General features: G+C 42.8%; 2 protein-coding genes across 5 annotated transcripts in view; one reads left to right on the top strand and one right to left on the bottom strand.

The window, feature by feature from the left end:
* Positions 1-4,558: 4,558 nt before the first annotated feature.
* On the bottom strand, positions 4,559-5,333 carry LOC112406571 (proline-rich protein 2-like). The gene is made up of 2 exons (XM_024755463.1): positions 5,005-5,333; positions 4,559-4,908 (listed from the first exon to the last, which is right to left on the bottom strand). Exons 1-2 carry the CDS (start codon positions 5,331-5,333, stop codon positions 4,758-4,760), a joined length of 480 nt encoding a protein of 159 aa, XP_024611231.1. The 3' UTR covers positions 4,559-4,757.
* Positions 5,023-12,273, top strand: part of ZBTB24 (zinc finger and BTB domain containing 24) — a 16,180-nt gene continuing 8,929 nt past the window's right edge. The window contains exons 1-5 of one of the 4 annotated variants that reach the window (XR_003004561.1): positions 5,023-5,313; positions 5,973-6,956; positions 9,624-9,791; positions 10,296-10,374; positions 11,057-11,138. Coding sequence is in view for 2 of the 4 variants with exons in the window: in XM_024755227.1 (XP_024610995.1) it covers positions 6,002-6,956; positions 9,624-9,791; positions 10,291-10,374; positions 11,057-11,140 (1,291 nt within the window). In the remaining 2 variants the exon portion in view is untranslated. Of the gene's footprint in view, positions 5,314-5,972; positions 6,957-9,623; positions 9,792-10,290; positions 10,375-10,976; positions 11,141-12,273 lie in introns of those variants that run through there. The other 3 variants (XR_003004562.1, XM_024755233.1, XM_024755227.1) reach the window with 3 other exon arrangements.

Genomic DNA, 12,273 nt, shown 5'->3' with positions numbered 1-12,273 from the left:
ATTTTTTCATGCCCTTTGCTCTTACTCACTGGGTATTTTTAAATTGTTTTGCATGAATTCTTTATGTAATATACACAGTAAATAAGTCCTATTTTTTAGGTATCAAAGTAAGAGCTGTTCATCCTCCTTTATGATATTGAATACTTTTCTAAGCTCTGGAAGTTCTTCCATCTTCAGAGATTGAATAAATATTCTATTTTGTTTTCTTCGTGTGTGTGTGTGTGTGTGTGTGTGTGTGTGTGTGTGTGTGTGTTTATATTTAATTCTTTAAGCCGCCAAGAATTCATTTCAGGATATGTTGTGAGCCGTGGTTTTAAATTCTTCAAAACTCAAAGTAATAAATACTATGGTTTTTCAAAAACATTTTCAGTTTTATTATATATTTCATTTTATTCTCAGTGCATTTATTAAAAGTTTTCATAAATTCATTGGTGAAGGAGAAGGAGTTCAAGAACAGGGAAAACAATGAGAGATATATTTTATATATGTATGCCTCAGTCTCACTGTGGGTGATTTTTTTTGTTTTATCTTTTTTGGTCTTTTTGTTTTGCTTTTACAAATGAAGGCCTGAGTAGAGGTATATCTGCAAAGCCTGAGGTCCCTTAATTATGGGTGGTTCTGGGAATAATACTTAGAAGGGTAATATCTAAATTAAATGGACCTTTCAAAATTGATATTCTAACCAGGAGGTGAAAGTCATTACAAACCTGTGAGCCAGGCATGTTGAAAACTGCTTAGCCTATACAGGCATGTGCATATTTACAAGGAACTCTCCCAGACTAGGGTAAGAGATAAAAATATAAACAGATACACACCACCCCTGTGTACTGCAGGAGATATGGAGGCTAGAAACTGGAGCGCTACTGAATTAGTGCTATAAAATCCCTATAAAGTGCTCTATAGTCCCTAGAAAATGCCCCATTGGCATTGGACATTGTCAGTTGCCTTTCTGTTCCCTTCAAATCCCTTTCAGTCATAATGAGCCTTGGACTATAGTTTCTTCCAGCTACAGTTACCAGTCAACTATCATAGCCTACAAAGATGTTTTCTGATGCCCTTTGTAATGGCAAAGGGCTTTCACCAACCTTCAGTTGCCAGCTGATCATGGCCCTCTCCTTCCCTCAAACTCCCGTCAAGTTCTCCATTGACTCAATCCACCCAGAAGCCAGTATGTGCTGGGCTCTGCTGATGAAGTCCTTGCAACCTCCCAGGGCCAAAGATGGAGACAAGGGTGGACAATGGATTTGGTGGAGAAAGAGAAAAAACCCCTCTTTATCTATAAGTGATTTTACTTACAACAATTTATAGTCTATACCCCGATAACTCAAATATTAATATCTCAAATTCTTTTCTCACCTCTGAACTCCAGACTCTTATCTATAATTGCCTACTGTGTATCTTTACTTGGTTATCTAGTTGACATCTCAAATTCAATATGTCCACCCCATACTTGTTATCCACCCAACTTCTCTTCCTCCAGTTTTCCACCAGATCAGTTAATGGTAATACTGTATACTCAGTTGATTTGGCCTCATACCTAGCGATTAACCTTGATCACATTCTTTCCCTCACTCCCACATCCACTCTCTCAACAAGCCCTGTCAAAGAGAACTACCTCCAAAATATACCATGAGTCTGGACTTTTCTCATGTTTTGCACTGATTTCACCTAGTCTCTATACCTCTACTCATGTCCCTCTAGGATCTACTTTTCATCTAGTACCTGGATACTCTTAAAATACATAAATCAGGTTCATCAGTCCTGTTTTAGAATCCTCCAATGGCCCCCTATCTCAGTTAAAATAAAATCAAAATTCCTTACTCTTGGTGTATATTAATTTTATGTGTCAATTTGGAGGGTGTTTTGGATGAGATTAAAATGTAAACCAATGACCTCTGAGTAAGCAGATTGCCCTCCATAATGTCAGTGGGTCTTATCTAATCAATTGAAGATGTGCATAGAACAAAAATACCAGCCTCCCAAAGCAAAAGAGAATCTTCTAGCAACATGCCTTCAGACTTCATCTACACCATCAGCTCTTCTGGGTCTTGAGCCTGCTGGCCTATACTGCAGATTTAAGACTTCCCAGCCTCCATAATCATATGAGGTAATTTCTTATAATAAATCTAAATCTCTATATATCCTATTGGTTCTGTTTCTCTGGATAACTCTGACTAATACAGCATAAAAGGCCTTGTAAGGGCCCTGCCTAACTTTTCAACATATTCTCCAATTCTTTTTTTATCTGTTCCTTCCTTCTTTTGTATTGACTAAGGACTTTTTAATTCCGTTTTCTCCTCTAAGGGTTTTGAAGTGCCTGCATTCTATTTATATCCATTGAGTGGTTACCACTATTCTTAACATGAATACTTACTCTAAAGGCAATCAATACCTCTATCCTTAAAACACTTAATACCAATCACCAGCTCCCATCTTAAATGATATTTTTATTCAGTATTTTAGATCTAGTCTACTTGTTTGCTATCCAAATTAGGCATTTTCTTTTCATAATCAGTGTTTGTTTAGATTTTTCATTTTTCGTCTCTCACCATTCCATCTTACAACTCAGACTTTCCTCCTAGCATTATTTTCCTTCCTAGAGTAGGGTTTGTTGACAGTCAGTGATTTCAGTTTTTGTTTGTCCAAAGAAACGAACTTTTTTTTGGCTGCATTGCATGGCTTGTGGGATCTTAGTTTCCCAACCAGGGATTGAACCTGGGCCCTCGAAAGTGAAAGCACCAAGTCCTAGCCACTGGACCACCAGGGACTTTCCCTCCAAAATTGTTTTTATTTTTCCCTTGTTCCTTATGATAATTTTATGGTATACGAAATAGAAATAGACAATCTGAATAGGCCTATATTGATAATGAAACTTAATCAATAAATAATAACCTTCCAAAATAGAAAGCATCAGGCTCAGATGGGTTCACTGGTGATTTCCACCAGACATTTAAAGAAGAAACTATGTCAGTTCTCTATATAGTCTCTTTCAGAAGACAGAAGCAGAGGGAATACTTCCTAGTTCATTCCATGAGGCCAACGTTACCCTAATACCAAAACCTGACAAAGACATTACAAGAAAACTATGGACCAATATCTCTCATGAACATAGATGCAAAAATCCTCAACAACAATATCAGCAAATTGAATCCAACAAGCATAAAAAGAATTATACGTCACAACCAAGTGGAATTTATCCCAGATATGCAAGACTAGTTCAACATTCAAATATCAATTAATGTAGACCATCATATTAACAGGTTGAAGAGGAAAAATCACATGATCATATTAATAGATGCAGAAAAAGAATTTGACAAAATCCAACACCCGTTCATGATAAAAATTCTTGGTGAAATAGCACTAGAGAATTTCCTTACTTGATAAACAACATTTACAAAAATCCACAGCTTACATCATACCTAATTATGAGAAACTAGATTTCCCACTAAGATCAGAAATAAGGCAAGGTTGTACCCTTTCACTACTCTTTTTCAATATCACACTGGAAGTCCTAGCTAATGCAGTAAGACAAGAAAAGAAGATAAAATGTATACTGATTGGGGAGGAGGAATTTTTTTTTTCTTTTCTGTGGTACGCGGGCCTCTCACTGTTGTGGCCTCTCCCGTTGTGGAGCACAGGCTCCGGACGCACAGGCTCAGCGGCCATGGCTCACGGGCCCAGCCGCTCCACGGTATGTGAGATCCTCCCAGACTGGGGCACGAACCCGTGTCCCCTGCATTGGCAGGCGGACTCTCAACCACTGTGCCACCAGGGAAGCCCGGAATTTTTTTTTAATTCATAGATGACAATGACTATATAGAAAATCCAAAAGAATCAACAACAACAACAAAACCTCCTGGAATTAATAGGTGATTACAGCATGATGGCAGGATATTAGGTTAATATACAAAAATCAACTGTTTTCATATATATTGGCAATGAACAAGTAGAAGTTGAAATTAAAAACACAATACCATTTATATTAGCACCCAAATAAAATAAGTACTAAGGTATAAATCTAACAAAATATGTAAAATATCTATATGAATAAAACTACAAAACTCTGATGAATGAAATCAAAGAACTAAAGAAATGGAGAGATATTCCATGTTCTGAGTAGGAAGATTCAATATCGTCAAGATGTTAGTTCTTCCCAACTTGATCTATATGTTCAATGCAATCCCAATCACAATCTCAGTAAGTTGTCTTGTGGATATCTACAAATTGATTCTAAAGTTTATTTGGAGAGGCAAAAAACACAGAATAGCCAGCACAATATTGAAGGAGAAGCCCAAAGTCAGAAGACTAACACTACCTGACTACAAGAGTATAAGCTACTGTAATTGTCTTGGGGAAAGAATAGATGAATAAATCAATGAAACAGAAAAAGGAGCCCAGAAATGGATCCTAAGCAGGGCAGTGACTTCAGTCTCTGGATGTGATCTGCATTTGGAAAGATCTCCTGTATTCCTGTGTATTGGAGGGAACAACACTGCAACTTAGGCTAGTTAGAAACCCTTAACAGTCTACTGAAGAAAGATGCTGAAAGTCTGAAAATAATGATCATTTTAATGATAGTAGACATGAATTAAACAATTAAGCCCATTTCATACTTAATCTTGTTTACCCCGCAGCCACCCAGTGTTGGCACTGGTGTCAACTTCTCCATTTCACAAGTAAGGTAAACAAGGTTGACAGTATAAGTAACTTGATCAAGATCACTCAGTACCCAGATCTGTTTGACTGCAGCTCTCTCTTCAGGCCCTTGAAGGACTCAGGCATTGGACGATGGTTTTGATGCTGATGCTGATGATGACGACGATGACGGTGAATGTAAAGGCGCTTTCATTCATTCGGCACACATTAGAGACCTGAAAGCCGGCTTCAGCGTCCAGAAAGGAGAAAAGACTAAATTGATTAAGGTGTCAGTGAGCCACTAACAGGATATAAAACTTCCATAACTGCAGAGGACAACGCCGCTACTGCCCTCTGCCCCTCACTCACCTCAAACACCAGACCTGCCAGGACTCCGTTGGCGGCGCCTCCGGGGACCTCAGGCTCTGCTCCACCCCGCCCCGCCCCCGGGCGCCTCCGCGCGCCACGTGGTCCGGCGTCCGCGCAGGCGGGTCCCGGCGCCGGCGCTTCCGTGTTGGCTGCGGCGACGGCGGCGGCGCAGGGGCAGAAGCCGCGCGGCCCGGAGACGGCAGAGGCTGGCCGGGCGGAGCTGGGGGCCTGGGCGGGCCCGGCGTGGGTGTGCCCGCCAGGCCCCGTGTGGGCCACCCGCGATTTGGACTCTGCTGGGCGTCCGGAGAGGTAGGTCCGCCACTGGCCATCCGTCGGTGGCGCGGCACCGCAGCCGTGTCGACCCCTCCCCAGCCGGCAGCTCACGGGCCCGGCCCAAGAGGTCCAGGGTCGGAGGTAGGGGCCTCCCCCGCGGCCCGCTCCCAGCTCGGCGGGCTCCGGGGAATCGCGCGCCCTCAGCTCCCCGCACCGTCGGGCGCCAGCCTGGGCGGTCCGCGCCGCCTTTCCAGAGGGAGGCCGGATACGTTATTATTACTTCATTGCAGCTACCCCAATTCACTTTGTTTTTCTTCGCTCTTTCTATTTTTGTGTAACAGACAAAATGACTAATAATATGTAAAATCGACGACACTGTAGTTTTCATTCTTCTGTTTGTGCAACTATGGAAAGTTAGTGCAGGGAAGGACTTTAGAGATGGTTGAGCCCAATTCCTTCATTTTACAGAGCAGAAAACAGACCCTGAGAGGTCACGTGGATGTCGGAAGTTCACCCAGCTGGGTAATGGTACAATAGGAATGAGAACCCAAAGCTAAGTTTTTAAATAGTCTTTTAAAAGTGGTAAATGATGAAATTTAGCCAACAAAGTGAAGTGACTAGTAGGTTCCTTTGGGCTGGGATTAATCTTGTTAGAGAATGCCTCTTCCTTTTTAAACATTATTTTCTTATTTCAGGTTTAATCCTTCTTGGGCTTCTAAAGAAAATGGCAGAAACATCATCAGAGTCTTCTGGGCAGCTGGTTGTACACTCAGACACTCACAGTGACACCATCCTGGCCAGTTTCGAGGATCAGAGGAAGAAAGGCTTCCTCTGTGACATTACTTTAATCGTAGAGAATGTGCATTTCCGGGCCCACAAAGCCTTACTTGCTGCCAGTAGTGAGTACTTCTCAATGATGTTTGCTGAAGAGGGGGAGATTGGCCAGTCCATTTATATGCTGGAAGGCATGGTTGCCGACACGTTTAGTATCCTGCTGGAATTTATCTACACGGGTTGTCTCCAGGCCAGTGAGAAAAGTACAGAACAAATCCTGGCTACTGCCCAGTTCTTAAAAGTCTATGACCTGGTAAAGGCTTACACAGACTTTCAAAATAATCATAGCTCCCCAAAGCCACCGACTTTGAACACAGCTGGTGCTCCAGTGGTTGTTATTTCTAATAAGAAAAATGATCATCCAAAGAGGAAACGGGGAAGACCAAGAAAAGTCAACAGTCTGCAGGAGGGGAAATCAGAACTGGCTGCAGAGGAAGAAATACAGCTGAGAGTGAACAATTCAGTTCAGAATAGACAAAACTTTGTGGTTAAAGAGGGAGACGATGGTGTACTGAATGAACAGATTCCAGCAAAAGAATTGGAAGAATCTGAGCCGGCTTGTGAGCCAGGTAGAGGGGAGGAAATGCCAGCTGAAAAAGATGAGAACTGTGATCCCAAGATCCAGGATGGGCAGGACAACCAGAATCGGTGCAGCAAGCGGAGGATTCGGAGGTCCGTCAAACTGAAAGATTATAAACTAGTTGGGGATGAAGACGACCAGGGTTCAGCCAAGAGGGTCTGTGGAAGGAGGAAGCGCCCCGGTGGCCCCGAGGCCCGTTGTAAAGACTGTGGCAAAGTGTTTAAGTATAATCACTTTTTAGCAATCCACCAGAGAAGCCACACGGGTAATTACTCTTTCACAGCTTACTGGAATATGTTTTGGAGAAGTAACAATAATAACAGCTTTCATTTATTGTGCAATGTCTATGTGATGGGCATGCATGTTATTATGGGCATACATGTTATTATACATGCATGAAGTATACATGTTATTGCATTGAATTCTCACAACAGTCCTGTGAGACAGTTACTACTGTGCAGATGCGAAGACTAAGTCTAGAAAGCTGAAGGTAACTTGCCCAGGGCATCCGTGTAGTGACAGGTGGGAATTGAACCCGAGGAACCTGATTCCAGAACCTCTCTACTTATTTGAAGTTGTTGGTTCAAGGCTTGAATGTCCAGGAATCAAGCTGTAGCCAAAGTTAATATGCTTTATGATTCTTGAAGATTCCTCATCTTGACCATAGCTGTGTTTCTGCCCAGATCTGTCTGGACAGCTCTGTCACTCAGCCACCTAGCTGTAAATGCCTTTTCCTTTTTGGTCCCTCTAGCCCCGTACTGGCCAATAGCTCTTTTGTGAGTATGGAAATGTTCTATATCTATGCTGTCCATTTTGGTGGCCACTAGCCACTGGTATATTTTGAGCACTTGACATGTGGTGAGTGTGACTAAAGAGCTGAATATTTTGTTTTATTTTATTTATTTATTCTTTGCTGTACGCGGGCCTCTCACTGTTGTGGCCTCTCCCGTTGCGGAGCACAGGCTCCGGACGCGCAGGCTCAGCGGGCATGGCTCACGGGCCCAGCCGCTCCGCGGCATGTGGGATCTTCCCGGACCAGGGCTCGAACCCGTGTCCCCTGCATCGGCAGGTGGACTCTCAACCACTGCGCCACCAGGGAAGCCCCTGAATATTTTATTTTAATTAATTTGAATAGCCACCATTCAGATGGTGGCTAGGCAGACAGTGCAGCCCTAGCCACAAATCCCTCCTCCTTTGAGCTCTCTCTTAACATACCTAACTCACTCTGCTTTGGGTCAGGCTGTAGTTATATACCTGTAATCTACCCCTCAACCTAATTGTAAGCATAAGTATAGGGTCTGGTACTTAAAACCTGTCATCCAGCAGCCTGCTGTCTTATGACCTGGCAGCATCCAGCAGTGTGGTTCTCAACCTGGCTGCTTGTTTTAGTTTCCAAGGGAGCTTCTAAAACTACCAGGGCCTGGGTCCCAGCCCCAGAGCTTCTGATTTCATTGCCTGGAGTGTTGGTGTTTTTAAAAGCTCCCCGGAGATTTTAAGTACAGATAGACTGAGACCCTGAATTTTGGTCCTTTGAACACAGTAGACACTTGAGAAATATTTGTTGAACTGTGACAGAGGCTAGTTTAAGGAGTTAAATAGTTCTACAAGATTCATTAAGGAAAACAGCATGTAGCATCTTCCCTTTTCCCAGTGGTTTCTGCAATTTTGCATTGAATCACTTTAGTATGGGTCTCTTTTCTTCCATTTGAGTGGTTACCAGTAGATCCATACAGTCTGGAAAACCACCTTTTAGTTCCAGAAAAGTTTCATGAATTATTTCATAGATGATTCCCCTCTGTTTACTCTGCTCTCTCTTTCTGGAACTCCTCCCATTTGGATGTTGAACCTCCTGGACTCATCCTCTAATTTTCTTATCTTTTGTCTCCTATTTTCCATCACTTTCTGCTCTACTTTTTGGGAGATTTCCACTTTATCTTTCAACTTTTATTGTTTTTCTATTTCTACTCTTATTTTTTTTTACTTCTAGGAGCTCTTTTGTTCTCTAAATTCTTTTTTTGTTTGTTTTTAGTGAGCCTGTTAATAACAACATTTACTTATTTGTTAATTTTTAATGCTTTCTTCACTCTGGGCAGTCTGTTTTCTGCAAGCTGCTTTTTCTCTTATCCGTTTTGGTGTCTATTTCTACTACTAAAGACCTTCCTTGACTGTCTGGTGATTTTTTTTTTAATCATGTTTAATTACATGCAAGAATGGTTTGCTAAAAGATTTTTTTTTTTATCATGTTTAATTACATGCAAGAATGGTTTGCTAAAAGCTACTGGCAACTCTGCAGATGTAGACAGGGCCTGTAGGCATCTTGCTGATACCCGGCATCACATTTTCAGCTCTCTTACTGCCGGCCCTTTGCATTCCAGGAGAAGATGCTCCACCTCCCACCTGGGGACTGTGGGCCTGGCTGCCAACGTCTAGCGCAGGAGGGGGCAGAAGGCTGGGGGGAGTCTCATCCCAGATGTGAACTTTGACTTGCTCTCCCTGTGGTAGTGGCTCCACTGCGCTAGGAGACCTCTAACCCTGAGACCCCTAGTCCAGGGATCCTTCATCCGATTTACCCTCTTCAGAGAACAGTCTCCATCTCCTGCTGGGGAGAGGGTCAGTCTCCTGGTTACATGGAATAGGAGACTGGACCTGGGGGGCCTAACTACCTTTGAAACGGACTGTCATTTATCCTCCCTCACCCCTATTTTCAGAGATAACAGGTGCCACCAATTCCTGACCTCGTGGAGGCTCTGTCTTAAATTAGGTTGTGTGTATCCCAGCGCTCCTCACCGCTGGTGTAGGACTCGTCTAGCTCCATCTTGCAAAATGTTATTGCTGATGTTGTCTCTCCTGTTCACTGTTGTTTTAATTTGGGAGGGGACAGAAGGATGTGCAGATTCTTGCTTACATCATGTTTCTGGGGCTCTTATTCCAGGGGAGCGACCTTTCAAATGTAATGAGTGTGGAAAAGGCTTTGCCCAGAAGCACTCGCTGCAGGTCCACACCCGGATGCACACAGGCGAGCGGCCGTACACCTGCACCGTGTGCAGCAAGGCTCTCACCACCAAGCACTCGCTGTTGGAGCACATGAGCCTGCACTCAGGTAGCGGGCTTGCACCGGGGAGCCAGCTGCCACCAGGTCCCCCTTCCTGGGGTGGGCATTACTGTGATCTAAATGGTCTTTTCTCAGCCTCGCATCATTCCCCACATGATACCGTTGAAAGACAGAATTGTGCATCTGTCAGAGTGTAGCTTAGAGTTCCGCGCAGCATTGAGCCTTAAACTAGGGTTTATAAACTGGCTGCCGCGAGTGCAGTGTGCAGTCATGACTTGTTTAAGCACCAGAGTTTAGAATTATTTTACTTTGGATGCCTTTGGGGGGGAACTTGAATTCTCCAGTTCTGCCCCGGTCTCCATCACTCCCTGTTGCCTTACCTGCTTTTGCACATTTATGTTACTGTGGTAGACTCTGAAGGCATTTGGGTTTGTAGACAAGTCACTTGTGTTATTTGTAGAAAACGGGGATCTGGGCCCACTGTGATACTTACCTTATTAGTGAGCATTCCAGTTCTTTATAGTTTTTTGCGTGTTTTGTTTGGCAGGACAGAAGTCTTTTACATGTGATCAGTGTGGAAAATATTTCAGCCAGAAAAGACAACTAAAGAGCCATTACCGAGTTCATACAGGTACAATACAGTGAGAGAAAATTTGGATTGGCTGGGGGAGAAACGCAAATACAAATTGTTTCCGAAACAGTAGGTTCATGTTGTAGAAGATAAATGAGTTTTTAGGGAAATAGTTCTTAAAAAGCAATCTAAATTAGGTGTCCTTGGGTTACTCTCTGCTACCTTGTGATTTATATTAAATTTTTATATTGCAGTTTCGGTGCCACATGCAGAAACCCTGCAAAATTGGTATTGTTCAAGGCACCAGTTGACTAAGAGGGCACCAGTCGAATAGCTGTTAGTGGTGCCTGGACAGAGGTGTCACCACCCCATAGCCATCAGTCCAGGCTTTCTGCAGCCTGACTCCACCTATTGTCCTTTTTTCTTTCCTGCCAACTGATAATAAATGGAGGGGGGATTAGGAGCATCATTTGAGATCGGTTGGCCACAGTGACACCAGTGCATTGAGGGAAGAAGGAGATAACACTTAGGGAGACTGGAAGGTTCCCACCTCTGTTGGGGAAGCAGTGAGTCGAGATGCCTAGGAAACTATTAACTTACCAAATTTAATTTAAAAATTGTTGTGTTATTAAAGCACCATATTTAAAGTGATTATTTTTCAGGGAAGTGCTTTAACACAAATCACTGAAGAAATGCAGGGACAGCATATATGCACTGACACTTTTTTTATTGTTGCGACAAGGCCACTCGTTACCGGAATGTAACCACTGCCGCCGCAAATTCATGGATGTGTCTCAGCTAAAGAAACATCTGCGGACACACACAGGTAAAAGTCCATCTCACCCTGTCTTTCTAGTGTGCTTTATGTTTTTAGGGGAGCGAGAAATGAAGTACTGGGAGTCCCCTCCTCAGACTGTGTTTTTGTAAATTGTGTGGGAATTTTATAAGTAGGTCACGTAAAAAGCCCAGGCAGAATGCTGTCACACAATCCTGTGGGGACATCACATGTCTGTAGGTTAGCAAAATGGAGCGTACTTACTGAGCATTGTTCGTAAATGAAACCTCATCTAATACCACAAAATAGTACAAGTCTGAATCAGGTTGCGTGTTTAAATTTTAATTTACCTCAGCATTGAAGATTATCAAGATAAACTTTTTAGAAAACGAAGCAGACACTAAGGCAGCACAGGCACTGAAGATTTTTCCACTTTCTCTCCTAGAACCAGTACTTATAACTTAAGCATCACCACCTCCAGAAAAATCAGCTTCCAGGTTGAAGAGGAGGCAGGATCAATTAGGGCAGGTCAAATTTTTTCATTTAAGATCAGAAAAGTGAAAATGTGGGCCTTTTAGAACTTTGGGTAAGAAGCATTTCTTAAAAAGAAATATTTCTTAAAAAGAAACCTGTTAGTTTTTCTAAGAAAAGCTTCCTATTCTATATTGATAGTTTAATGAGTCTGTTAAATTGTCTACCAACATTATATATCAGATTGCTTTTTGTTGCTTTGGACATTTTTTTGAAAACACAATTTTTCTCAAAGTCATTTACTTTCTTAAATATCTCATAAGGTATGAGTTTTATGAAAATGGATCTCTATAGAGTCTTTCTACAGACATCATTAATAGGTTCTGTGAAATTTAATTCACCCACTTAACACATATTTACTGAACAGTACCAGGCACTGGGTACCAGGCACTGTTGTGGGCCCTGAGGATACAGCACTGCCTGAGATGGACAGAGCCCCTGCTCTTGAGGGGTTAACATTCAAACAGGAGACAAAGAACAAGCGAGTGAGTAACCTGTTAGGTGGGGCTAAGTGCTCTGAAGGACTAAACGTAGGGGCAGGAGGCAGGAGGGGGAGCTGCCCTTTGACGTAGGGGCTTGTCTGGGAAGGCCTTGCTGATGACGTGCCATCTTAGATGGAGATCTGCGTGCTGTGGGGAGTGAGTGAGCCGTCG

This window comes from Neophocaena asiaeorientalis, unplaced genomic scaffold, assembly GCF_003031525.2.
Source record: "Neophocaena asiaeorientalis asiaeorientalis breed wild unplaced genomic scaffold, Neophocaena_asiaeorientalis_V1.1 scaffold105, whole genome shotgun sequence".
Taxonomy (NCBI): Eukaryota; Metazoa; Chordata; class Mammalia; order Artiodactyla; family Phocoenidae; genus Neophocaena; species Neophocaena asiaeorientalis.
The sequence above is the reverse complement of the archived record's forward strand: the minus strand, read 5'-3'. Positions and strand labels throughout refer to the sequence as shown.